At 43.5% G+C, this 27,908-nt stretch overlaps 2 protein-coding genes across 5 annotated transcripts; both read right to left on the reverse strand.

The window, feature by feature from the left end:
- Positions 1-788: 788 nt before the first annotated feature.
- On the reverse strand, positions 789-2,380 carry pou4f3 (POU class 4 homeobox 3). Its single transcript, XM_086177030.1, has 2 exons — positions 2,248-2,380; positions 789-1,882 (listed from the first exon to the last, which is right to left on the reverse strand). The coding sequence occupies exons 1-2, from the start codon at positions 2,338-2,340 to the stop codon at positions 908-910; spliced, it is 1,068 nt and encodes a 355-aa protein (XP_086033156.1). The 5' UTR covers positions 2,341-2,380; the 3' UTR covers positions 789-907.
- A 1,906-nt stretch (positions 2,381-4,286) lies between these two features.
- On the reverse strand, positions 4,287-27,726 carry rbm27 (RNA binding motif protein 27). Of its 4 annotated transcripts, none has more exons than XM_086177568.1 (21): positions 27,466-27,726; positions 25,969-26,087; positions 24,432-24,559; positions 23,726-23,805; positions 22,824-23,014; positions 22,127-22,435; positions 21,464-21,691; positions 17,309-17,491; positions 16,490-16,636; positions 16,125-16,278; positions 15,756-15,909; positions 15,328-15,561; positions 14,178-14,309; positions 13,065-13,190; positions 12,836-12,910; positions 12,567-12,743; positions 12,212-12,316; positions 9,238-9,465; positions 9,039-9,122; positions 8,830-8,949; positions 4,287-6,682 (listed from the first exon to the last, which is right to left on the reverse strand). In XM_086177568.1, the coding sequence occupies exons 1-21, from the start codon at positions 27,522-27,524 to the stop codon at positions 6,581-6,583; spliced, it is 3,135 nt and encodes a 1,044-aa protein (XP_086033694.1). In that variant the 5' UTR covers positions 27,525-27,726; the 3' UTR covers positions 4,287-6,580. The 4 variants fall into 4 exon arrangements, with proteins under 4 accessions (XP_086033694.1, XP_086033693.1, XP_086033692.1 ...); XM_086177567.1 differs by having other exon boundaries at positions 12,615-12,743; positions 23,672-23,805; XM_086177566.1 differs by having other exon boundaries at positions 23,672-23,805.
- Between the last annotated feature and the right edge of the window lie 182 nt (positions 27,727-27,908).

Below are 27,908 nucleotides of genomic sequence, written 5' to 3' on the forward strand. Positions count from 1 at the left end.
AAGAAGAAAAAATATATAAATATATATTATCATCATTAAATTCCCTCTTCATGTCACCCACCCATTCAATGCATAACACAAATTACACGACACGAGTATGACGTCACTTCTCCAAGTCTTTTTTTTTTCTTATTTTTTAATTTACTCAACCAATCGATGATTAAAGTTTTAGAGCTCGTACTAATATTTCAAGTGAAATCTCTAGTGGTGGTGGTGGGGGGAGTGGATACTTAAATACCGTTATTACTATGTAATACAGCTGTAATACACTTAAAAATATAGCAGCAGTCATGTGAATTGTGCCTCGATATTTCTTTCAAGTTGTACACAAAAAAAAGACAAAAAATAAATAAAAAATCCGTGGGAAAGTAGTACTTTTTGCGCCATTTGCCCGGGGACTGGATTGAAAGAAAGTGACGACGACGGACTAGAAATAAAAACCAGACTTAATCTGTCGGATTAAAAAGAAACAAAAAAAAAACAAACAAACAAACGAGTAAACAAATACTGCGGACCGGAAGGGCGTGTGAACACGTGACCTCACCCTCACGCCACCGCAAAATTTGACTTTCTTTTTTTTTTCTCTTTCTAAAAACCATCAGCCTCGCATCGCAGCCAATAATCTCAGATTAACACGGATCGATTTCCCTGAATGTGACAATAATTTCACACACACAAAAAAAAAAGTGTCAAGGTGTGTTTTTTTTTTTTTTTTTTTTTTTTTTAACAATCCGCCGTCACAATCACCGATTGATCGCACCGATCGGGGTGGGGGGTGGGGGGGGGAGAAAAAACTAATCAAAACAAAAATCTGCAGAAGATAATCCCAGATGAGAAATGTGGAGTTCGTAATCCAAGTTTTGTTTTGTTTTTTTTAAGTTACTTCGAGCTACTTATAGGCTACAAGTCAGTGCACGGCCGAGTATTTCATCCGCTTCTGTTTCTGCCGCTGGTTGCAGAACCAAACTCGCACCACGTTCTTTTTCAGGTCCAATTTCTCGGCGATGGCGGCGATTTTCTCCGACGACGGCCGCGGCTGGATGGCGAAATAGGCCTCCAGGGATCGCTTCTCCGGCGCGGCGATGGACGTGCGCTTCCGTTTGCGCTCGCCGCCTCCGCCGACGCCGAACACGTCCGGCTTGCCGCTGCGCTCCCGGTGCGCCGCCTCCGCCTCCTCCAGCCACGCCTGCAGCACCGGTTTGAGCGCGATCATGTTGTTGTGCGACAGCGTGAGGGACTCGAACCTGCAGATGGTGCTTTGGCTCAGCGACCCCACGCCGGGGATCTTCAGGTCGGCCAGCGCCGAACCCACGTCCGCCTGCGTCACGCCGAGTTTGATGCGCCGCTGCTTGAAGCGCTCCGCGAACGCCTCCAGTTCGCGCGGGTCCGACTCCACGTCGCCCACGCACGCCATCCCGCCGTGCACGGCGAGCGGGTGCGGGTGCGGATGCGGGTGAGCCATGGTGGCCATCGCCTGGTGCAGCTGGCCCATGGACTGCAAGTGGTGGTGGTGATGGTGGTGGTGGTGATGGTGCGCGGGTGTCGCGGCCATGCCGGGCGGCTCCGGCGCGCCGCCCATCCCCGTCACGGCCAGGCTGGTGGAGAGGTGATCCAGGAGATCCCCGGCCTCCAGGGTCTGCGCCAGGTGGTGGTGAGAATGGTGGGAGGAAGCGATGGTGGTGCTGGAGGAAGAAGAAGACGAAGAGGCGGAGGAAGAGGAGGAGGAAGAGGAGGTGCAGGGCGCACCGCTCATGGTATGGTAAGTCACGTCTGGTTTGAACGCGTGGCTCTTTCCGTGGGAGGCAACGCCGTCAGCAGCCGCCAGAGCCTCCACCCGCGCCAGCAGGCTCTCATCGAAGCCGCCCAATATATTCCCCTGCAGCTGCGAGCGAGAGAGAACATTGTGGGAGTCAGCGGGGAATTCTGCGCGTCTGGGAGGAAGCGGAGGAAAAGGGGGGAGGGAGGGAGGAAGGGGGGTCTTTCCTCAAAGCGCAGGTCATAAAAATTTATATGGAAGCGGGACGGGTAGACTTGTGGATGCGGGGGTGGGGGTGGGGGTGTGTGGAGGGACCGGGGGCGCAGAGAGAGAGAAAAAGATAGAATAACGGCGAGGAGGGGAGAGGGTGAAAAGTCCCGTTAAAGCAACTTTGCAAATATTTCCCGCGCTCTGCGCCCCACCGTTCAATTTCCCAAATTCTTCAACCCCCCCCCGCACCCCCCCTCCGCTACCCCGCCACTTGGACGTACCTGCGGGGCGGGCAGGCACACTCTGCGCATGCCCTCCACCAGGCCGGGATACCTGGGCTCGTGCGGGCCCGTGAAGAGCTGCTTGCCGTTCATGGTCGCCGTGTTCCGACTGCCGCGGCCCACGGAGGGTGGGAAGGGGGAAAAGGGGGAGGAGGGGGTCGGGGGAGACCCGGTTGGAAAAGAAAAAAAAACCCGCGGAGCTCCTCCGGTCTCCTCCTCCGGACTGAGGCGTCCGCGTCGGACGCACCTCCTCCCGGCGGCCCCCTCTTCCTCCTCCTCTTTCACCCGCCTCGGCGCTCCTCCGCTCAATTTACAGCTCGCGGCAGTGCGCAGGCGCAGAATAGTTTAGAGGTGAACACCCCCCCCCCACTCCCACTCCCACGGCGCTTCTGCTCCCGCGATCCCAATTGAGTGCGGTGCACCCCTGCGTGATCCCTCTCTTTTTTTTTTTCCACGCACGGTTATTAAACCCACGCACGGCGGAAGGTGTGACAAGAGGCCGCGCGGAAGGCACCCCCCTTGAAGACAGAGACGATTCTTCTTCTCCCCACTCACAACCCACGAAGGTTTATCCCACGGATTGCCCCCCCACCAGCAGCGCCACAACCCTCACCCACTCCGACATGTCGTCACTCCGTGGAAATAACTCCGGGTTGCGTGTCAATCACAGCGCGGAAGCTGCGAAGTGATTGGCAGGCCGGGGCCGGGCGCTGTCCGAGGTGCTGAAGTTCTCTCGCCTCTTGAATGAAGCGCTCCAGTGCGGTTTGGTATTTTTAATAAAATAAATGGAAATCATATATATTCTAAGTACAATAAAATCGATGGTATTTATATGTATACATTTAAAATAAATTATTTTAAAATCAAATTTTATTTTTTTCTATGACCCCCCCCCCCACTTCCAACCCCGCCACCGGGCCGTCCCACGGAATTTCTCCGAAAGGGGAGCCAGGGGGCGGCGGCGGGCCCCCGACGGTGACGCGGCGTGTGCACCCGATCCCGCCGGTCACCTCTCCGGTTCCCCGACTGAATAATTCACGGGAGGGATGGATGGCTTCCATTACCTCGTTGTCTTTTCATTACGGAGATTAAAAACAGACCCTGTTCCCCTTTGTTCCTTCTCTTTTCCTCGCCGTGCACACCTGTTGCACGCTTTTTTTGGTTCGTCTTGTCGTGCACGACATATCACAGACTTTTTTAATATATATATATATATATATATATATCTTAAATACAGCTTTCTCCCTATAAGAGGAAGATACTTTAATTCTGAGGCAATACGTTTTACTTATGTATACATGCATAAATAGCCAATAATTATATCTATACATTAGTGTAGGCATGAGTCTGCTTAATTTACTGACCTCTCTACTTGTATATAATTATATAAACAGATATGAAGGCTTGACTGTATAAACTTGGATGTGCCTTAATTTCATTAATCCTTTGAGGAGATTGATCATTTGCATCCTCTTTCCTTATCTGTCCCTTTTCACCCCACTGGGTTCAACAAGGCACCCAATAATAAGGCTGTTATTACCATGAGAAACCGAAAAAGTTTACTGTTTTCAATTGTTTTTTTGGAGAAAGAAATCAGTCACATGAGGATAAGCAACTCAGACAAATGTTACTTTGAATAAGGCATGAATCGCCTTTCCTCAGTCTCCCCCCCCCCACTCCCCTATTCTCTCACACAGTTCACAAAAAAACCTGGGGACATTTATAATTCAGAAGTCTCTGTTTGAGACATGTCATCTCCATGACTCTCAAATCTGGGAAAAGGACAATAAAAATGATGGATGAGGTGCAGCCACTAGACCCAGGTCTCTGACCCCCACCCCCTCTCCCAGAGAGCAGAGCTCTTTTTAAAATTTTGGATGATAATTTGAGATAACTTTATGGAAACCGTTCGGAATGACCTATATTTTGTTCATTTTTGAGGGCAAATCAATGTTAAAAGTTGTGTATCGACGAATTGACGAACGTGGCGGGCACAAAGAGGAACAGTGAACTCACCCAAATGAAGGAGACCACACCAATTTCAAGGTAAAGTTTCCTGGAATGCTTTTGCTTTTTCTTTCTTTTTTCTTTTCATTTGCCAATGATCCCCCCACTCCCAAAATCATTTTTTTTTCTTTTCAAGAGCCAATCAAATTTTTTCTCTTTGACTTTTTTTTTTTTTTTTTTGCTATGATCGTCTTCTAAGCAACCCATTCCTCCAATCTTTATTGGCAAAAGCAAACATGCTAGTAAATTAGAAATTGATTTTTTTTACAAACAAAATACATGAAGAAAATACATCCACATCCTGCAAATATAAACAGTAACAAATCCAAAAACTATTATCCGATAAACATTGTACATTGTCATTTTTTTACACTATTGCGTGATAGTAGCATACATAAGATAGTACAAAAAAAAAGGTGGGATAAAGACCTTCTCTGAATCTGCAAGAATCCAGCCAGTTTGTGTTTCTTTTAAAACTGCCAGTGACCTTGTGAAAAGTAGAGTTGACCAAAAAAAAAATCAAATCAAATAAAGATAAAATAAAAATCACAAGCAAATCAGAATACAAGGTGCTGAAGAGAAATCCTCCGGTTTTCCCGTTGCTGGAGGCAAAAGATGAACTCAGGAAAGGTTCAGTGGGCGTCTGGCAGGAGGATCGGTCCACATAGTGGGGTTAGAAACCCTCTCCAACAATTAAGAGACCTGCCAAAACTGCGGGTGACGGGAAATCGGCGCACAGTATACCGCATTGGGATTTAGGCTGGGGGGCAATGACCATTTGCCACGTATCATTTAGGACTTATTTAGCTTACCCCGACTAGGTTAAAATAAATGTAAAAAGAGGACGTAGCTGGAGGCCGATCCTTGCAAGGTGAGTTTAGTTGTGATCACTGCCTTATCGAGATGGGCGGGTGCGGCGTCGTTTCCTTAGTAATGTAGCGGGGCTTTTTGAAAAGGCCAAATCTCTGAATGACGGCCTCTTTTGGCAGACGCGAATGTAGTTTAAAAATTAAGACAAAAAACAAGGGGGTGGCAGTGGCTGCGGTCGAGAGGTGGGTGGGTGGGTGGGGGGGTTACAACAGTAATTCATCTTTCAAGCATTTACAAAATTTACAAAAGTAAATCACAAATCCTGTAAAAACTCAGCTGTCTGCTGATTGTGTAAGGCAAAAAAAATTGTATGTGTGTGTGTGTGTGTGTGTGTGTATATATATATATATATATATATATATATATATATATATTAAAATCAACTGTTCAGATTTACATTCAAAAAACAGTCAATAGATCTCACTTTTTGTCACCCCCCCCCCAAAATTGCAAAAATCTGATTCTGATCCTTGATTTTTCAGGGCTGTGTGAAGACCAGAATATAACAAATAGGGGAGAGGGGAAAGGGAAAGGAAGAAGGGAAAAAAATAAAAATAAATTCACACGCACCCCGAGCGAACAGCCAAATGTCAGGGCCGGGGGCTGAGAGGAGGTTTGAGTGTTTACCAGATTTATAATTTCAGGCGGGGTGGGGGGTTCGATTGCACCGGTTTCCTTCAGTACCTGTACTGGTTGAGGGAAGGTTTGTCAGCAAACTCTGGGTGCTGCGTTCGATTTTTCCGGCTCCAGTGTTCTTTCTGGCACGTGCCAAATAAATTCAGTGGATGGGAGGGGAGAAAAAAGCAATATATTTTTTTAAATATATATATATATATATATATACACACACAATCACACATACCACGCTGTGTCAATAAAAGGTATGTCTGTGATCTATGGAAAAAGAAAAAGAAAATCTCAAGAAGCGACGGAGAAACCTGCGACTGAATGTGAAATGGCCGTCCTTGAACTGAGGGCGACAACTTTTTTTTAGGAGGGGCGGAGTAAAAAAAAAAAAAAAAAAACAACCAAAAAAAAAAAAAACTGGTGAGAAAAAGAGCTTAAATACAGTATGTATAAAAATACCTCTTCACAGTAGACACAAATGTTGTGCATTACTGATATTAGTCATCTGGTAAGCACACTGAAACCTACAGGGTTTTGTTTTGTTTTTTTTTCATTCCTATCTATAAGAACAACTGAACATTTATCTCTCAGCAAAAGTGAGACGCTTTTTAAATAATCGTGTTTAGTTGAGGGTATATATATTTATACTCAGAACCTCTCCTGATATACAACTAAAGACACTTTCACTTCCATTAGTCTAAAATTACTTAAGTTTGAAAATACTGGAGAGGAACAAAGTGTGGGTATCGTCCGCTTGTGTGCATGTGTGTGTGTGTGTGTGTGTGCGTGAGTGGGAGGCAGGGAGGAAGGTCGCGCCCGGTCGGCTCCTTCATCGTCTCCAAGACCGGCTTTCGTACTCGTCGTCTTCGTCGTCGTCCTCTTCCTCCTCCTCTTCTTCCTCCTCGCCGGGCATGAAAGAGCCGGCTTCCTTCTGCCAGAGGAGAGAGGAAATCGAGGTTCAGGTTTGAGTTTTCCCGAAGTCATGTATGCATTTAAACGTTACCTGAAATATCAGCAGAATATTCGACTGACCGCAGTGGGTGTCGCCATTGTTATTTCTTTTATGAATATCAAACCTATTACTGTATTGCATCGGCTAAAGTGATGAGATCATTCCTGGTCTTCCCAAGCTATCCTTCTTTCCATCGCTCGCTCCCTTTCTAGTCCAACTGGTCGAGGCAGAAGGCCGCTCGTCTTGAGAAGAACGCACTGAGGGGGCGTTTGGTGATTCTGAAAATCATTTGAGTGTGGTCCAAACCTGCTCTGTGCGGAAAGGGTCACGAGACATACAGTAATACCTTGACCTACGAGTATAATTCCTTTCGTGACCAAGTTCGTAACTGCTCCTATGTGTCGAATTCATTTCCCCATTGAGGTGAACTGAGGCGCTATTGATGCGATCCTGCCACCCGTTTTTATTACACGTTTTTAAACAAGAAAAGTGTACTTAATATACAGGACTGTCTCAGAAAATTAGAGTGATACAGTTCTTTATCTTCTGTAATGCAATTAAACAAACAAAAATTACTTTTTCATGATATTCTAATATTTTGAGATAGCATTTTTGAGTTTTCTTAAGATGTAAGCCATAATCAGCAATATTAAAATAACAAAAGGCTTGCAATATTTCTGTTGGTTTGCAATGAATCCAGAATGTATGACATTTTTGTTTTTGTAATTGCATTACAGAAGATAAAGAACTTCATCACAATATTCTAATTTTCTGAGAGAGTCCTGTAATGTTTAAAAACAACAATATATAATTGGAGAGAGTAAAGATATAAACCAGTATTATTCAATGTATTTACCGTGAAGATCGGATGAAGATGCTGCACATGTGGGTTGGGGGAGTTTTTTGTTGCTCTATTGATTAACTAAAGGTACCCGCTAGACCATTCATGCCACAATGTATAGCCATACTGAACTTGCACACTATGTAGCACTAAACTTTGTTTAGCAGCGGAGTGAAAGCCAGTCCTCTTTTTGAAACAACCAAACCATCCCCAACTGGCTTCAGATGCCTCTTCCATTGACATTCCTGCCGTCTTCTTCACCAAATCCCCCATAAAAAGCCATGGCTTTTCTCAGGTGATGCTCACTGTTAAGATATCTCACCGACAACATTTTAACCCATCTCTTCATGGGACAAGTCAACAATACGCGCGCTCCGCACATGGTTTCCTATGATGTTTACCTAGCCAAATAGTGTTGGGTGACGCCTCCAACTGTTTTTTAAAACACCACTTCAAAAACAGCGGTGGTCATGCCAGTTTTAAACACCGCTCGGCTTGAAACTCAGATCTAAGCTCATATCTCAAAGGGAAAAAAAAGGAAAGAAAAAAAGGAAATAGACTGATGGTCTGATGGCCATGGCTTGAGTCTTGGAAAACTGGTAAGTCAAGGTTCCAGCGTATAAAAAAATCTTGTCTTGACTCTGCTGCCATTGGTGTGTGTATTACAGTGGTAATAAAATTGTCCAGTTGATCAATTATCAAAAAAAAACATAAAACAAACAAACAAACAAACAAAAAAAAGACATAAGAGGATTTGAGTCTGAGGGTTGGGGGGTGAAACTGGGATTCAGCTGCCACACCCTTTCGAAATACCACAACCTCCAAACTGCGACTCTAAAGCTGGTCGCAAAACACAATATGAGAATTTCAGCTGACAGTTTTACTCAGGAGGGCCGGGATGCTCTTAGTACAGAGAAGCTCGGCCCTAATTTTCCGTGGGGAGCTGCTGTAAAAAATTTACAGGCTCTCAAAAAGAAATGCACGGGTGAAAGAAAAAAAAAAAAAAAAAAAAATCAGTGAAACTGCAGTCTGGGTTGGACTTTTTTTTTTTAAATAAAAATAAAAAAATAATAAACATATGTATATAAATAATATACATACATACATATATACACACACACAAATATATGTATCCCACAGTAGTGTTGGACGCCACAAGGCACAGCGAGTGAACTTTGCCCATCTGTTTTGAGTATTTCGGATTGCGTAATGTTGTGAAAAAGCCTTTATGTTTGTGTATGTGTGTGAGTGTATGTGTGTGTGTGTGTTCGTGCATGCGCAGTACCGTGTTGCCCTCGTCTTTAGTGTCTTCCTCCTCTGGCTCAGTGGTGACAGCGGGCGTCTTGGGCTTGTACCAGGAAATCTGCAACACGCGACCCTTGAACTTGGCTCCCTGATTGGCCGCCTGAATAAAAACAGGAAACGGGAGAACAAACCTAAATGACCTTCGGCCGTGACAAATCTCTAGAGGTGAACTGAGGGAACACAACTCACGTTCTCGGCCTCGCTTCGCGTCTTGAACGTCAGGACGACGCTGTTGGCGTCTTGGTCACGTAGGTCCTCGACCTCACCAAATTTCTAGCCACGAGAAAAACATAAGATAATTTCAGCACTTAAAATAATTCTTTTCACGTGCAGTGTAAATGGGAGTGGAGGTGGTGGTGGTGGTGGGGGGTCCCCCTCTAATCCTCACCACAAAGTGCGGCAATAGCTCTTCCTTCTCCTCCTGAGTCACCCCGAGGATAGCGAGGGCTCTGGGACGGTGGTCGACCACCATGCGGTTCATGCCGCCGCCACGTCCCATCAGCTCCCGGCTCCGGCCTCTCCCGCGGCTCCCGTGCATCCCGCCCGGCTCCAGCGCCATCTTCCCCCGGCCTCGGCCGCGACCCAGTGGGGGTCGGATCAGCCCTAGCCTGGTCGCCTGGGGAGGGAAGACGTACTGGGCTTAGCTGCATGTTTTTTTTTGTTCTAAACGCACAAATATCAATGTAAACAAGCAAACAGGTAAATAAGGGCAATAAATAGAAACACATGTGGAAAGTTTGGTCTTTAATTCTGTCAAAAACACTCAAAAACTATATAAAACTCAAACACACACACACATATATATAGTTGCATGTGAAAAAAAAGCGTGAAACTTTCTTATCTGATTTTGATATGTTTGCATAATACTGAATTTACAGGAAAAATGAGAGGTGATCCTTGTAATCTGTTAAAAACAACCCCCCCCCCCCCAAAAAAAGTTAGAGCTCGATTTAATGTATTTCCAAACGGCCTCCCCGGTGGACAGCCACCATGTTGAGATTCAGTGGAATGTCAGGTGATGGAATTCCAAGAGTACTTTTACCGAAACTTTGACATCTTTCTGACAAACGGCAGTTCATAAAAAACTATTTTGAAAAACTGTCGGCTATGAGCCAGCCCGACTTTTGTTTGAAGCTGGTTGGCACAAGTGCTTTTGCAGAACCCATTTCAACATGACCTCTACAGGAAGGACATTTAGTTGTTTTTTTTTTTGCCAGACCAAATGTTTGCGAGTTTGCATTTTCGTCCTGTTTTCGCGTGGGTGTCCTCCGGTTTCTTCCCGCAGTCTGAAAACATGCAGTAGAAGACCCTCAATCACTCAGATGCGTGAATGACAGAGTGAATGGTCTTAAGTCTAGAATTGACTGGCGACCAGTTCATGGTGAACCCCCCCTCTCACCCAATGACTGCAACCCCCCCCCCCCGACAAATGCAGGATTAGTGGTATAGATAATGAATGAATGAATAAATAAATCTAAAATAAAACTTGAATAAATAATAAATAAATTGAGCCACTTGATACAAGTACTTGATGGCTTGGTGAAACCTAGCTGATTTATACTTACACAGACACATACATTATACATTTACACATTGTCCTCCCACATGTAGCCCAGAATCTACTGATAAGGATTTATCTATGGGAGGAAAATAATGGGGTTTGGCGTGAGAACAGAACTAGCGAACTGTTATTCAGCTGATTTGTTCCCCTCCGCCGTCCCGAATGGTGCTTTGGATGGTAACAGATGCGTTCGCCCATTTGCCTCCAGAGTTTGGGGCTCCCCCGACACACGTCCGGTCTCTGTCCTCCTCACGCATATGGGTTGTCCTTCACCTTAGAAAGCAACATCTCCTTGCCCCCGACCCCCACAAGAACTCTCCCCTCCATTTCTCTCTCTCAGTTGAATCATCTGGTTGTTTTTTTTTTTTTCCTCACAGGGACTGGCGGCTGAAATTTTAACGAGGTTGGGGCTTCATCAGTGCGGGGGCCCGCGTCTCTGTCGGGCTCCGGTAGGCGCTGCTCCTCTGGGCTTGCTTAAGTGGCTGCAGTTTAATGTGCAAAAGCAGGTTCGGGCCGGGGCGGCTGTGTGGAGGATATGAATGTTTAAAAGTACGAGCTGATTTAGAGCCAGCGGGGGAGGGTTTGCGGGGTGTCACTGGTACAAGATAATGTGTGGGTTGGACTGACCTTGTGAACACAAAGACCTTGCCAATGAGGAGTTTGGATAGAGTATTTTACACATACACACACACACACATACACACACACACACACACACACACGAACCTTGACTTACCAGATTAATTTGTTCTGTTACCTAACTCAATTTACTGTTTATCAAATAAATTTTCCCCATTAAAACAATTTGAAATGCTATTAATCCATTTCAGCCCCCTGTTGAGGTAACGATTTCAATAAGAAAAAGTTACTTCAAATTACAAATGCTTTATAAAAAAACAAAACAAAAACAAATACATGATAAAAGCAAATGCAAAGAATATTGGACAAAGACGTTTGGGGAGTTTTTCATTTAGTGCTCTATTGCTTAACTTCCTCGCTACAAACAAAATGCTATCATGTTTTGCTAAATTCAACTTGTACACTCTGCTACAATTCAAAGCAAAACTTCATTTAGTGATGATGTGAATCCCGGTCCTCCTTTTAAAATGATCAAACCATCCCTGACTAGCTTTGAATGCCTGTTTACCTTCCCGCCATCTGCTACACCAAATCCCACAAATATGTTGTGCCTTCTCCCAGATGGTGCTTTTTGTCACAGGATATCGCCAACAACAACTTCTCCAATTCTTCATGGACAAGTCGACAACATGCACACCTTGTTCACATTTTTCTAGATTTTAGCTGGGCTACCCATTGTTGGGTGGCCTGTTTTCAAACGCCACTTAACGGACAACGGTGGCTGGATCGGTTTCACACGCTCATCCACTTGGATACAATTTCCATTTTGCATGATGTGCAGGGTTTTTGGAATAAATTGAAAATCAAGCAAGACACTTCAGCACAAGGTTTAGAGCACTGTTCCAGGACTGTCTGCACTATATTACACGTGTATATTTGCAACAACAAAACAGAATAGCAATAATATGTAAAAACAAAAAAACAAAACAGCAAAACTAAAATCTCTAACAGGTTGCCTATGATCATAAAAGGGTCACTGGTTAAAAATCGTCATTTTGACGTTAATCTGATGAAAGCTGGGTTAGATTGCATCTCATGTCTTATTTGCTGACTTCCTTTTGGGGTGTTTCCTGCCTTCACATCCTGAGATCAAGCTGCCGTGTTGGTTTTCGTGGGTGTATGAGAACGTGACGGATGGTTATTTCCCCGGCTCGCGGCTTACCTCCACCTGCAGCTGCCCCAATTTTCTCTTCAGGTCTGTCGTGTCCTCTCCGGAGCTCATTTTCTTGTGGAAGTCCAGCTCGGCGTCCAGCAGCTCCTTCTGGGCCTGCTCCGAAAGGATGCACAACAACAACATTGGCTCACAAAAGACGGGAGTGAAGGGTTGTCTCCGGGGGACAGGCGAGCGGCTAGGTTCAAATCAATGTCAACTGTGGAGATCGAAAAAAGCTTTGCAACCATGTGTGTTTTGAAGTGCTTGGCTCTGGAACGAGGCGGCTCTGGGGTTTTTTGACCGTATGCGTTTAGCATTAGCAGTGGAGTCAGTCAATTTCTCAGCCAGAAGGGCCTCGACTTACATCGGCCTTACTCTTGCTCGGGTTGTGATTGGGTTTGGGGCTAGACACCTGGGAGGCGGGGTTCATTTCGTTCTGCAGCTGGCCGATCTTTTCGGTCAGATCCTTCAGCGTCTTCATGATGTTGGCTCTGTCCTCGGGTTTCATCCCTCGGTTTTTCTCCAGGCGATTTATCAATGCCTAAGAGAGGACAGAAACATTTAAGAAAGATGGGCAACAAAGGTTGAGGAGAAGTTTGAACAGGGGGAGGTGGCGGGAAAGGTCAGACATACCTTTTGACACTCGATCTGGGTCTCGAGCATTTCTTGCTTTTTCTTCCGCATGTCGTGCTGCAGCTTCAGTGCTTCCTAATATATACATAGAAAAAAAAAGCCAAAACATCTCATTAACTGAACTGGAAACCATTCTCCATCAGTATACTGTTTTATTTCTGTGACCAGAGAACATATAATTGCTGTTGGCCCCGCCTCGTAATGCACATTGAAAAATTGACAAACGTGCCTGCTTTTTCTTGAGGACTTCCTGCACTTCGAGCGCTTTCCCCGTTTTCCCCAGGCTCTTTGAGGACGACTTCAGCGCTGTGGAAATGTACGGGCCCTTCTGGGTGTTCGTCAGCGCAGCCGCCACCTAAGTGCCGCGGTGAGAGAGGGAAAAGCGTGAGTGGAGGCGACACACATTTTAGGATGTTGTGGATGGCTCCCGGATCCCTGAGAAAACAATCTGAAAAATCCCTCCAAAAAACAAGAATTGGTTGTAAAACAGAGACTGGGAAATATAGTCTTCAAGTGGTAATGGAAATTCTAAACTAACAAACTAACTAAATACACAAACAAACAACAGCTGATACTCAACAACCTATTTGATCGCACGAGACCAAGCATTTATTTTTCTACTTCCTTCAATAGGAGACTTTTTTTTATATGTGATTGATAGAAATGGGGGTTTTCATTGGAAAAGCAAAGACTGCTTTATAGTCTTTAAGCAGTGATGGAAAAAAAAAAAACAACAAAAAAACACAATGGACAGGCATAAATCTGGTACCTATTTATGACAGTACCGTTGATAAACCATGCAGTTATAAAGTTGAAGTAAAAAAGCAACAAAGGAACTAGACAAGTCTGGAATGTAAAACTAAGCTGAGGGATATTTTTGACCATTTTTGACATATTGGGACAATATGCAATGTGAATAAATGAAAAAAGATAAGTTGTTTTGTCGTTATTCTTAAACTTCTGAGCTATTTTTTTCAGAGACCCAATTGTTGAATAATCAGTATCTGGACCAATTCCACCAGCGAGCTGAGATTTTACGGGTGCAGCGGTCCTCTGCTGACCATGTTTTTTTTTTTTTTTAAACTATGAACGTATAATCTGGTCAACTTTCATCAGCGCAAGAATCTGCATTATCACTGAAAGCTAGAATCGCTGACTTCACGAACTCCTCACGTTTGCCTGCCACAAGCTCAATTTTTCAGCTCCCTTGGGGCCAAGTTGATGTTTATTGGGGAAATCGTGAGAAATCTCCCCTGGTTAAATCAGGTGTACTGGTGAAGAAGTCCAAACGGACAATGCACACGCTGAAAGAAAGCCCTGTGAAAATAAAGGAAAGACTTACAGAGGCTGAATCTGCATTTTGGTTTGGGTTGTCCGGCTTGTTTGGAGCCACGGTCCCGACTACAGCCGGTAGGCGATGCTTGGGGACGGTCTTGTTCAACACGTAAGCGGCAGGGTTGTGTTGCTTGATTCCCTGCAAAGCAAAAGGCGACGGGGGTGTCAGTCTAGATGGTGTGATGTGATGTGTACGAAGATGTGTGTTTATACAGTGGACGTCTGACTCAGGCTGACAATGCATCGCGGGAGTAGGTATGCTTCAAAAAAAAAAAAAAAAATCTTCTGTCTTTTCATTCAAACAGCTACGATTGATTCTGGGTCTTTATGAACCTGTGAGCTACAGGCTGGAATCACCTGGTAGGCGGCAACATCCTCTGCCAATCTTCAAGGTAAATACACTTAATAAAACAAATGTATTTCTTTACATTCTCTTTTATCATGTGTTATTATTTTTAATATCTTTTGTTATTTATAAAGAACATTGTTCGTATTTCAAAACAGGTAACAAAAAAAGGGGGGGCGCCCTGAAACAGACTAATTGCGTTTCAGTTCATTTTCATGGGGAAATTTAATTTGGTACACAAGTACATTGAATTATGAGCTCAGTCATGAAACAAATTAAACTCAAGGTAAGCCAAGGTATTACGGAATTCCTGTCTGGAGTGAAGGAGAGCTATTCTTTATCCCTCTTTATTTGCCATCCCTTAAGAGGAGGAGAACGTGACCTGATTCATGCCACACATCTGGTGTAAACAAGCATGAAGCATGCAACCCGTCGACCGACGTCATTTCCACTTCTCTGCACTTTACATCCAGCACAGCCAGTGCTGTACTTAACTGTTCATTTAGTTCACCTATTTATTTAACGTAAGTTAAACGGCCTGCTCTAACCTGCACTTTTAGAGTTTGCACGCCGAAGGTGCACTCAACTTTTAAGATTTTTTTCAATTTGTACATTTTCTTTCAACGTGCACATCCAGTTACCTCTGATTACGTTTCTGTGCAATAATACGCAGACAATTATTGATTTTTTTTTTTTTTTGTCAACCTGTGGAAAGCAAAAATAAGAACTTCATTGAGCGCGTTTCAAGACTGTATATACGACAATAAACAGATTTGAGTCTTGGAAGTGTTTTTTGATCCCCTCTACTTACTTTATGCAGATTCCCATGCTGCATCCCCTGGCTGGGAGCTGACTCAGCCGCCTGGCTCCCTGAGCTCTGCTCCTGCTGCTGGAGCCCCTGGGCGTTGCTGCCGGTCTCGCGGTGCCAGTAGACGCGGATGAAGCGGTTGTTGAGCACGGCCTGGGTGCTTGATATGGCCTGCCTTGCCTCCTCGTTCTTCGTGTACTGAATCAACGCTGCCTCTGGGTCCCCGCCAAACACAACCTAGGTGGGGGGGCGAGACATATTGGATTGGTGTCTGTGCGTGTGTGTTGGGAGACTTAACACTACTTAATAATGACCACTCTGGGAAAAAACACACACAGGATGAGGCAAGCATCTAAAATGCTGAAGGCTAATTCACCCCAGCGACACCTTCATTGTTTTTCTGGCACGAGCCAGCAAGTGGTGGCTTTTACCTGAATGTTGACGATGGTGCCGAACTTGCTGAAATGCTCGTTCAACTTTGTGATGTTGTTGTGCTCGCGCGGGATCTTGCGCACCTCCAGCTTTGTGTTGACGTAATAATTCCTCTTGTTGAAGCCGCTCTTGTGTTGATTGTTGAAGTTCGACCTGAAACGGCGCGAGAGAGAGAGATCCCGCTACAAATACACCACTGTCGTCCCTTTCAATGTGAAGACGGGGCATGGTGCTGCTGTGAGTCAGTAAGATAAGAGAAAGCTTTGTGTGCGGAGCGTGAAAAGGGGGCTCATGTTCACCCAAGTTTTAGCATCAAGTGAGCTGTGTAATGTCGAGAGTGGAATGCGCTTAGATATGCATATTCTTACTTTTCCATCCAAGGTTTTTTAGCCACGGGCCCCTCAGCGGCGCTGGGTCCCATCGGCCTTTTCCTGCCGTCCTGGTCGGAGCTGAAGCGTGACGCGTTATTTCCTGGTGTGCTGGCCGTCGTCTCGGGCTCCGTCTGGATGATGATGTTGGCAGCTTCCAGAGCGATGTGATGCAAACATTGGCCAAAAAACCCAAAATATATAGATAAGAGTAAATAATAATCATAGAAATGATGGGATTCTTCTTTATGTTTTAGTTAAAATCATATTCCCTGTTAACTGCAAATAACAGTTTTAAATGATACAGTGCTACAGCATCATTCTTGCTGGTTTCGTGTGAGTACGAGTGCCAGGAGAGCCAATACCTCTCGAACCCTGGCCTTCGTTGGAGGTGAGGCCGATGAGGTTGGAGCGCTGGGTCTGCACCCGTGGGATGAATTGACGATACTGGTTCCGCCCTGCTTGGGTCAACCCGGGAGATTCTGGATTGTAGCCCTCCGGGTCGTAATTATCTAGGCCGGAAAAAGTGAACAGGCAAAAAGAGACAAACATGAAGAAGGTTAAAAAAAAATTTTTTTTATCAGAATCACAGTGAACTTGTCCTATAGCAATATCCATCTTGAGAATGAATGATTTTAAGCGCACAAAAAACAACATGACAAGTGTCAGGCTATGGCAGACGATGACCTTCTTAATCAGATTTGTATGTCGTATGGTCTTAAAAACATAAAAATATGTTCTTTCATTTTAAAAGATTAAGCTGATGACTAATTAGGGTGAACCAAGGCTTGACTGTGAGGCAAAACAGGACACCTGCATCTGAGGGCCCAAAATTCGTCTCGATATGGGAATTTAACTCAATGCATTAAGAAGCTGAGTTGATATCAATTGCTGAGAGTGTCTGCATCTCTAAAGTTGATAAACACTGCTACCCTATGGTCGACGGCTGTCACTGCTGCCATATAAATAAACATCATCCTCATCACATACAAGCCAATGTAAGGGAACAAGGAAAATAGGAAAGAAAAACCCAAACAGTGCACTAAAAAAAAAATAAAAAGACTGGAAAATGAAAAGTTTTGGGGGGGGGGATAGAAGAAACAAACTGTAAATAGGAAAAGCAAGTGAAAAGCCACAGCGACAGAAAAGTCCCGCTCTGAACTGGGAGAAGCATCGCTGCTTACATTCAGACTGCACATATTGGGGACGAAGTGACACGGATGACGAGGAGGGAGGAGGCTGAGGAGGAGGAGGAGGAGGAAGAGTAGGTGGCAGCGCCACGCCTGGCGGTCCGATCGGAGGAGAGGAGGTTATTGCCGATTGGTGGTTGGGGGTATCGATCCCACTGGTTGCTATCAGTGGCGGTCCTGAGGGAGACACAAGCCTCTGGTATTTATATGTATATATATACATATATATCATATATAACAGACTCAAATAATAGGCCAGCACTGTAGTGGACAGGATGAACATTTTTCAAGGATGGATGACAACTCGGAGAAGTTGACAGCTCTGGTCGACAGAAAGTAGCCACCTGATTTGCACAATCGGATCATCGCCACTGGGAGAACCGGAAAGACTTAAAGCAGATGGAAAATTACAGTGTCGGGTCCTGAACCCAAAACAACTGTTATCTTTATTGGCTCCCCGACGCCGGCCTTGGAAGGCTGGTATCTCTCCACTCTCCTGGATGTTATGCTAACCAAATATACCCTCCTTCGGTCGCCCCCCCCGACCATCCGTCTCCACCTGCGAACTTTGTCTCTGTATCAGAACTCTCCGAGGTTGTCTCCACGGCAACTGGGACATTGGGTGTGACTGAGTAGAGGAAGTCCACGGGATTACACATACACGAAGACACAAATAACACACACACCCCTAAACTCAACACCTTCTTTGCTCCCAACCACGTGATACGTCCTGCGTGGCTTTACGCACCTCCCTCCAGCATCTGAGCTGCAACACCTTTCCTCCCCAACGCTCTCTCCTTCTTCATACATGTGCTACTGTTGTAATGTCTTATTTGTAATGTCTTATTATGTAGCTTATATGCTGAGATGATTCTCCAAATCCTGCACTGTGCCCCCCTACAGGAGCCTAGTTTGGGAGCGGCTGTTTTCCCCTCTTCTTCCCCCTTGGTCTCCTTTCTTTACTTTCTAAAGATGGCGCTTGAAGACGGCAGCCTGTTGCAACAGATCACCTGCTGCTGTCGCACACAAATTTCCGCTTAGGGATCAATAAAGTATTCATTCATTCATATTTCTCGTGTTTTACTCAAAAACACCATCTGAACTAAAGCCCAAGTTCATGCTCCACAGGAGGGCAAATTTCAACATTTTTGGCTGCTTATAGTAAAAAAAAACAGATAAACACAGAAAAATGAAGGTAACTACCTGTGTATCGATACACATCAAAATATTCATCTGACGCTTTCTTAGGAGTTTTAAAACCCGAATAAAAAACTGTGAAACATAACTTCACTGTTGATGAGTATTTTAAGCTCACTTATTTCTTAATAAAATTTGAATCAGGCAGGAGGGCTTCACTTATGAGCAATATATTTGTGAGGAATAAAAACCAAAAAAAGAAACAAATAATCTGTGTAATACCAAGAGATTAACTGGATATTTTGCGGATGTCTTTTTTCCTTCTTAAAGTGGGCAACTCATTCGGTAAATCAGTTATCATTGAAAGGAAAATTAGCAACTGTTTTTTTTTTTTTCTTTAAATTATGGGCACAATATATCTGAAAAGCATCATCAGTGGCTGTAAATACAATGTCTTATCTAATTGTTTATTAAAACAAGAACGCTACATTTAGAGCCCTTTCGCAAAAACTTTTATGGATGCAGGATGAAATTAATTGTTTGCAATTTTGTTACATGCTTAGGAAGGGAAAACCCATTTTTTTGAATGCTGTGGTATTTATTCATCTTGCACACTGCGTTCATCTGCCATCCCTTTAAAAAACATATGAATGACGTGAATTCAGGTAATGTGTGATCACTTAGGGATTCATTTGGAAATGTAAACTGTACAAGACAAAACTCGAGATACTAACGAGGGAAGGTTCTTTGCTAATTATTAATAACTAGTGAAGCAAGAGTGTGCAGAGCATGTAAGATGTGTTAATTCAGGTTTTACATCTGAATTCAAATTCTTTGTGCATCGGAAGTTGGTTTCTGGGGTAAGTACAGGGGTCTGCAACGTGGCTCTTTCACGTATTTTTCAGACTATAAGTCACACTTTTTTTTCATTGTTTGGCTGGTCCCACGACTTATATATTAAATATATATGGTAATTTCACATATTCGTTATTTTACACTGACAGCTACGAGAATGTGCTATAGGCTTGGGTGCCAGTATATGGTACTCCTATTAGTCCTGTACCACGTCAAATTTAAAAGTAAAATTTAACATCAACTTATAAAGACAACTGAGAAAGACTGAACACAAATGCCCTTGAAAGGAAAATCATAGTCTGCAGATTACAAGCAGCAAGTAGTGAAATCTGCAGCTGAAAACGGAAATCGAGCAGCAAAGAGAAAGTTTGGAGAGAGCGAGAAAGTAATGAGGCGCTGGCGAAAAGCAAAGGATACTTAAACTGCAATGAAGAAAACAAACAAAAAAAAAGCTAATCGCGGGCTAAAAGCTACATGGCCACAGCGAGCGGAACCAGTTCACAAATGAGTGCTTGAACAACGTGCCACTGAGAGAGGCTTGTCAATGGTACAGTTATGTCCCCACGCCCAGGTAGTTGCCATGGGGATGAATATAAATGACTTTGCGGGGGACCTTCTTGGTGTCACCGCTTCATGCTACAGAACCACCTCTATCAGAGCACAGACAACAATGTCCCAAAAAACAGCCATGCAGAAGAGGAAGCGGCGCGCCACCTATCTCTGGAGTTGACGGAGTTGCTCAGAAGTGAAACCGAGGATGAAACTTTCAATGGATTCAGTGATTTGGAGTGAGATTGAGAGTCTGGTATGTTGTTCATGCTATAGTTATCTGAAACTGAAATATGTTACTTTAACATACCAGACACCTGTTAAGCCTGTTGTTTTCTACTCTACTGTTATAACTATTGTAACAACCCTGAGCTACTTCTTTGGAGGAATGTTCAGAGTTTTGTGATTTCCTACTGGCTGTGAAAGTGTTTTTGATTGAGAGAGAGCGAAGGGGCGGGTTGGGAGGAAAGAGCGCTGAGATGGAGATTAAATGGAGCCGCTGTTGCTTGTTATAATTGTTCTAATAAAGATAAGATTTAACCAGAAAATCATCAATTTTGGGCATATCCGCACTCCATTGCCTTTCAAAGTGAAATGTCAGTTATTGGTCTCTGATTTTATAAAATAAATTTCCCCCCATAAGTGTGACTTATAGTCCAGTGTGACTTATACATGTTTTTTTTTCTTCTTCATTTTGCATTTTTTCGGCTGGTGCGACTTACACTCCAGAGCGACTTATAGCCCGGAAAATACGGCACTTGAGTTTGTTCGCATAATATCACATCAGCCAGGTAACATGAGCGTTTTAATTGCAATGATTTTGTAGATGTTTGTTAAAATTCTTCTCTTTTTTTATTTGGGCTGACGGCCTTCTGTGCGCTCGGCTACACGCCATAAAAATGATGACGCCGCTCAGAAGCAAGACGGCTTTTCGGTTTGCTGCGGGTGGATTGATTTAAGGGCTTTTTATTTCTTTGATGCAAGGAGGACTCAAAAGAGACTTCTCAAAGAGACCAAATGCTTTTTCCCCTATGCAGATTTTTTTTCCCCATTTTCCATAAATGCAAAGTTAAAATGTATATACATTTAAAAATACAAAAAGGTAAAAAAACAAAACAAAAACAAAGTAGGCAGTCTTGTCTTGATTTTTGAAATCATTAAAAATGTTCGTAGCTCCCGCCGTTTTATCTTTCTGTGGGAAATTTTAGAGTGTTTAAGGTTGTTGACCTCTCTTCTACACACACAGGCACTCACACATGCACACATCAAAACTGAATAAATCAAATATCGTAACGAGAGCCACGGTAGTGCAACTGAAGCACCCAGCAGGTAAAAACATCATAGCATGCATTTCCCTGCATTCTGCTTTCAAGTACAACTGCAAACGGGTGATGGATGAAATCTGTGTACCTGCAACGCACTTGACAAATTTCTGATTCGGAGGTGGGAGGCTGGAAACTAGAAAAACACTGGCTTTTCTAAAATGAGGACGTTAGTCTCAGGTGTAAACAGACATGCCTGGGAAGAGGGGGTTACCAGCCTGGCGGTCTGTGTTACATCCTGTAATGCTAAGCAGAAGACGTGATTGCTCAAGCTACTACTACTCACCAGTCAAGGGGAAGACGCCGGGTGGCGGCGGCTGGCCGTATGGCGGCATCGGCGGTATCCTGAGGGACGGGGGCGGCTTTGTGATGGGCGGCATGGGGAGGCCAGCAGGAGGCATCACGGGTGGCGGCGGGAACGGGATCATGTTCGGGAGATTCACGTCGTCAACGATGAGCGGGTCGTTGCCGTGGTCAAACGGGCAAAGGTCGCCCCGCACGCAAAATCCTTTTTCTGTGAACGAGGGAGAAAGCGATGTTTGGTGACCGTTGGACTCAAACGTCGTCTTGGCCTTTCTTCAAATAATCACGGCCCTATTTCCTCATACAAGCCAACGTCAGACATGAACGCAACTTAAAAAAAAGAAGAGGCGGAAACCCAGAGAAGATAAAATATCTGCCATGTTTGCCTGAATTCCGAGAAGGTGACATACAGTGGATGCATCGACCTCGTGGTCTCATTAAAAGAACTTCTCTATGTGGCAGAAAGCACTGCGCCTCAGGGAACCAGGGTACTAAAACAGTGGTCATTAGTAGCGACTCCAAACAAGGCAGTCAATAGCCCCCACGAGAGTAAGACAAAGCACCCTGGGGGTAGAAGTTTGTTTATTTTTTTAAAAGTAAACCCAAAAGCCGATTGCTTGAAAAATAATAGGGACTTTGTCCTTACCATCGTAATCCCTGCAACGGTGTTTCAGAGACGGGCCCTTGTTGCTGAACGGCTTACTGACACCGTCTTGTCTCTGCGTGGCGTAGTAGCCCGACCAGCTGTCCGTGGTGCTGTCAGGCATGTGAGCCGGTGTCGCCGCGGGAACACCCGCTCCCGAAACCCCGGCAGACGCGCCAGAGGAGGAGAAGGGGTGCTGAGTCGTCGGCAGGGGCAGGAGAGGTGACGGATGCTGCTGTTGGGAGCCGGGTGCGGTGGAGGAGCTGTAGCCGTCGTTGTCTTTCCGCTCCACCTCAAACTTTGATTTGAAATCTGTTCGGAGAGACAAGTCAGAAAGGACACCAGAGTTAGAGCTGGAAGAGAGCTGGAAAAGAAAGAACGGGTTTCAAATTGTACACCTCTCGCAGACTACCAAAAAAACTTCAAAATGAAGATTAACCTTGAAGGTAAAAATTCCAATTCCAGCCCGTGGTAGCAAATCCCCACGGACGTGCGTGTAAGGCTGTCCACATTGTTCCTCACTGGCAATGTAAAGCAATACTGACTGACGATCCAGCAATTAACAATGCTAACTCTGACATCTGTTCAGCCTCTCCTTCATACGTGGCAACTAAGTTAGTCTCTGCATCCCTCCAGCTTCTGTGGCGTCGACCGGCTTGCGACGCAAGTTATGGTTAAACATCCGGGATGCATCGCTCACCTCTGCGGTCTCGGTCTCTGCTCTTCCCCCGGCTGCCACTCCTACTCCGGCTCCGGCTGTAGCTCCTCCCGCGGGGGCTGCCCCGTCGGCGCTCATGGCGCTCGCGCTCTCGGTGGGAGTCGCTGCTGCTTTTCCCGTGCCGATCGAAGTCACGCCGCTTGCGCTCCTCGCGCCGCCGGTCGTCGCGACTCCTGGAGAGTTAAAGAGTTGCTCAACAGTTATTCCAAATCATTGTTTTCAAAATGTCAGCAAGCCATGTGAGAAGCATTCTGTGAAAATGTACCCTGAAATCTACGTATCAAGTTTTATTTTAGAACAACAACAAATACATATTTATACATATTAATATGCATCATGAAAATACCTCTTGAATTGTATAAGTGAACTGAAGTACATGAAAATTAGTTCATTTTTACCAATTTATGGCACGGGTTTTTCATGTGTATACTTATTCCAAAGAGAATATCTGCTCCAAAGTTGTCTGAATAGCACAAATAGCGTTAATCTATAACCTTTACAGGCTCAGGCGTTTTTTTACAAATAGAATTTAAGTGTCATACAATCCGCCAAGACTGCTAGAAGTCATCGCGACACGGATATGGTGTTTGACAAATGTTGTGGGACTTAGAAATGCGTGTTACCGCATGTGGAACACACGCACATTTGTCGATTTGTTTAGGAAGAACTCGGCAAATGAGCCTGTTCAAAACAGCTGTAATGAGGGGTCACTTATTTTTAAACGGGCAAATGAGGAGACTTTGAAATATTCATATCCAGCGAGGGTGGGGGTGGGTGCGGGTTGTGTGTAAGATGTGTGCACGTCACGTCAAAGAGCGGTTTATTCTTACACTTGGGTCATTAAGTTGAAGTCAGGCATCGTCCCCGGGGCCCGGAAACCGTACCTGGACTCGTTGAAGTCAGAGCGATTCCTCAGAGGGCTTCTCCTTCGCCTGTTTTCTCTCTCCTCCTCTGGAGTCTCAGCCTTCGGGGAAAAAAACATCACAACATCATCAGCAGTCCCCTCTTCTGCTCTATGTTCAAAAAATTTAAATAAATTACAAAAATGGAAAGAAAAAAAAAAAAAAAAGAAAAAAAAAAACAAAACAAAAAAAAAAAAACAACCACAGTGCAATTAATAAAACACAGATTTCTCAAAGACTAAATAGCAATATTGAGAAGTTAAAACTGCGGTGCTGTGCATAGCCAATGGCAAATGTGATGGAAAATCTTGTAAAGATTATGGAACGAATCGTTTGCGTCTGTGATGTCACTTTGTTATGTCACTCTGCTGTTGTGATGTCACAGCTAAGATTTTAGGGGAAAAAAAACAAACCATGGCCATGGCAATCGTGACTTGCTGGCCGAGGACTGGACATGGTGGCATTCGTCTACAGGGATATCGTCTGCCGGGCCCTTCGTGATTGATGCGTGTTCTTTTTTTTTTTTTTAACACGCAGGTAATCGTCACGAGAGACAAACTTAAGTCGATACAGGACTGCAATGAGGGCCGGGGGCGGAGGAAAGGTTCGAGGTACAATTTGCTGCAAGAGTGTTATTCATTGTCACAGTCCGAATGGAACTACGACTCCGCTCTCCTTCTCATCTTACCTCCACAACATCAGATTTGACCGCTGGCAAGTTGCCTTCCTCTTTCGGGTTTTCCTTGGTGACCAGGTTTCCCAGGTAGTTCTTGGTTGACAGACATTCAAAAAGCTTATCGACAAATCCTATCGTCTCTGAAATGACAAAATAAAAATATTTCAACCTGTCAGAGGACTCTCGCACAATATTTGATCCCATTTGATGTCAGATGAAGCCATTAGCACACAGGCATGTTAGGCACCGACGCTCTTAAAGGATTGCAAAACTCGTTAATATTTCCCTCTTCCAGACTGTACTGAATATGGTATTGACTAAAAAGACAACAGATGCACCATTTGGTAAAAAAAAAAAAAGTAATTTGAGCTGAGCAAACTGAACGATCTTATTGGTTTGCTGTTTTTTTCTTTTTTTAAAGTAACATATTCCTTCCAGCTTCATCGTGTTAAAGCCCATGGTTTTATGGCTAAAGCTGTTATAACACAGGCAAAGAAGTCGAAGTGATCCTATGAAGAAAAAAGCACATCCATCCATTTTTTTTTTCTTTTTTAACTACAGTACTGTAAATAATTTTATGGTACCAGACACAGCTCGGCAGTGAATGATATGACATTAGACTGAGCCGAGCGGATTTAAACTTCCAGAAGTAATTGGTAGGAAATGATGTCAAGAGAAACAGTGCTTTCCAATTATAGAAAACATCCTGCATGGCTCAAGAGGGTAGAGTGGCCATCTGGTGGACTCGGGTTCCAGAAGGACTCTTACATTACTGCATAAGCATATAAGTGTAAGTCTTTTGACAATCCCCTACTTATGTAACCATAATAATAATAATAATAATAATAATGATAATAATAATAATAAACAGTTTGATTTGTTTTTTTTCCACTGTCAAACCACAGAAATATCTAACGAATTGCGATGTTGTCTGCTTGTAGACTAAATGGTAGCCAAGATGGATTGTTCTGATAAAAGTTAAGAGTTACCAGGGCTTTTTCATGCAACTTAAAAGTCAAAATTTCTATATCTAAGCATATATATCCATATATGTCTGCTTTAAAATGGTCTGTTATCAAACATATCAGTATATCTGCAAACATTGAAACTTAGTAGCTTGCACCAACTGACAATTTTTTTTTTCCTTCTACAAATCTTCCCCTAAGTTCCCTCTCTCATCGGTTAACTACAAATGTTCTTGAGCATCTATGTTTTGTGAAGTATACAATTCAAATCTTTGCTTGTGTCCACTTTTCTGAATAAACAAGAACATCTCTTATGTGTTAGTCTTGACCGCCAAGTTTTAGTATCAGCATCGCTACAGCAAGTTTTTCCTCACACTGGCAACGCACTTGTTTCACAACTCGATATAAAACTAAAACTACTGTATTTCATACCAGAGGGAACCCGATGTGTTTTGCAGAACAAACAGACAAAAACAAAAACAAAGCGCAAGCTCAAAATCTACACTCATGTTCCAAGAAAGGATAAAAAAATAAAATATATATTTTTTTAAAAAAAAAGAAAAGCTTTTTTGTGATTTTTGTACCTTTTTGTAGGAACACGTCAAGCTGATCGGCACATAGTGCTTTAAGCTCTTTCTCCGGTTTGTCCTTTTTCACCAGAGCCACAACATAGTTGGCTAATGCAGAGGGATCCGCATCACATCTGCAGAGAAATGACAAATCAAAGTGAACTTTGTGGTCAATACTGCCACATACAGAGGATTGCATAAGTAAAAGAAATTCAAAAATATCACAGAGAAGTTATGACAAAGGCCCCCGCAAAAATGATTCTCATATGTAAATACACAAAGTAAACAGATCCGCAGTCAGTGAAGTGTTGACAATATGAGCAATGTTTTCAAAAATAAGTACAATAAAAATGAGACCCTGACTCATAGCAGTGGAGCACAATATTGCAACATCATCCTAGACAAACTTCAGACCTAGAATAATAAAAGAAATAATGTCTCTCCGCTATTATAAATCTTCAATGACGTCTACGGCAGATAACACCAGGAATAATTTTGTGTCATGAAGTGAATAACTTATACCGAATGATAATGTCATGGCAGAAATTGAAAAGAAAAAAAAAAACAAAAAAAAACACCCATCTAAACTGATCGAAAAGTCACTGTTTTAATTAACTCAGAAAAAGTAAAAAAGGATCTCACATTTATTTGATAGCAAGAAAAAATAAACATACTTGAAACATTACAAACTACAATCATCTGAGAAATTGTTAAGCTGACTTGCAGTCAATATCAAACTATAAATCGCTGGGGTTACACATGGGAAATTATAGTCCCTCTTTTTAAGGAAAAAAAGAGATCACTGCATATTCCTTATTAAAGATGTCGTTTTTAAGGGGGAAAGAAAACAGAAGCAATCTATTTACGCCTCACAGCCCCAACCACAATAAACAACTGACCATTTGACTACTTTTGTATCCTGTTGTCAATAAAGCACATTGAGAAGTGTGCATGTGATGGACAAACATTAATTAATAGTGTAGTTCACATCGCGAGCATTTATTACACATGTTGAGTAGCTTTATTTATTTATTTCCCCCCAAACACAACTACGTTACGGGGTAACGTAAATATATTTGGGAACATTCTAGAGTGTTTGTATTCGTGACGTGAATTGTAAAATAAATAAATAAAAGCGCGATGCAACTTGGAATAAGTTATCTAGCATAGCTCAATAAGATCGGTGGGATAAAGTTACATTGGCGTGACACAACTGGGAAACATGGCACACACGCCGAAAAACAAGTGGACCCAGTTAAATGTTAACGCGTTTAATTTCGTCATTAAAGAAAAGAGTCTTGCTATCTGTTTTGGGTATTTGTATGTTCTTTATCTTTTTTTAAAGCACGGCAGGCTAGCGAGCGGCCATGGTGGTTTGCTAACTCGTGCAAGAATTTACCATCAGATTCTAGCAAGTCCCATTGATACTTTGCTACACACAGGCTAGCTAGCTAGCTAGCTAATACGGCTATGTAGCATGCATGCTAAATGTCATTTCAATTCAATACTCACATTGGCTCCAAGAGTTTTGCCAGCCATGACTTCAAGGCTTCCACATTCTCTATGATCATCGTGCAAAGACTTAAATACTGTCTATAAAATGAAGGTGAGCTTTGATAACCCTGCTTTCATCGTCTATAAATTTTATTGGCTTAAGGGCCTTCTGTCTCTCTTCACTGGCAGGTCGGACAAACTGATTTACGGCATGGCAACAGAAATTTAGTTGTCGTAACACGAGCCAGACCCTATGGACATAAGTGAAACCGAGTTCTTATACTAAAGCGAGTAATACTCAGCTATTATAAAGTTATATTTGTTGGCGTGTAAAACTACCCCAATCGTGACTAAAAAAATGTAAAGGTCTTTCTTAGCCTAATATCAAAACAATTGCCGCAAGAAGAAAATTCCAAATACTACGTCTCCCAGAATGCACTGCTACAAGCCGACGGTGTGTC

The sequence above is a fragment of the Fistularia commersonii genome, chromosome 29 (genome assembly GCF_037954325.1).
Source record: "Fistularia commersonii isolate RoL2024-O1a breed Wild chromosome 29, RoL_Fcom_v1.0, whole genome shotgun sequence".
In the NCBI taxonomy this organism is placed as follows: domain Eukaryota; kingdom Metazoa; phylum Chordata; class Actinopteri; order Syngnathiformes; family Fistulariidae; genus Fistularia; species Fistularia commersonii.

Bases quoted from the DNA above. Each gene is read 5' to 3' on its own strand.
- pou4f3 (XM_086177030.1), bottom strand. From the start codon at position 2,340: ATGAACGGCAAGCAGCTCTTCACGGGCCCGCACGAGCCCAGGTATCCC. The intron at 1,883-2,247 runs GTACGTCCAAGT...TCTCGCTCGCAG, and splicing joins TGTGCCTGCCCGCCCCGCAG to CTGCAGGGGAATATATTGGG.
- rbm27 (XM_086177566.1), bottom strand. From the start codon at position 27,524: ATGATCATAGAGAATGTGGAAGCCTTGAAGTCATGGCTGGCAAAACTC. The intron at 15,562-15,755 runs GTAAAAGCCACC...CCCCCCACCTAG, and splicing joins GCACCATCGTCAACATTCAG to GTTGTGTTTGGCGGGGACCC. The intron at 12,911-13,064 runs GCACGTTTGTCA...TGTATATATTAG, and splicing joins AAGTCCTCAAGAAAAAGCAG to GAAGCACTGAAGCTGCAGCA.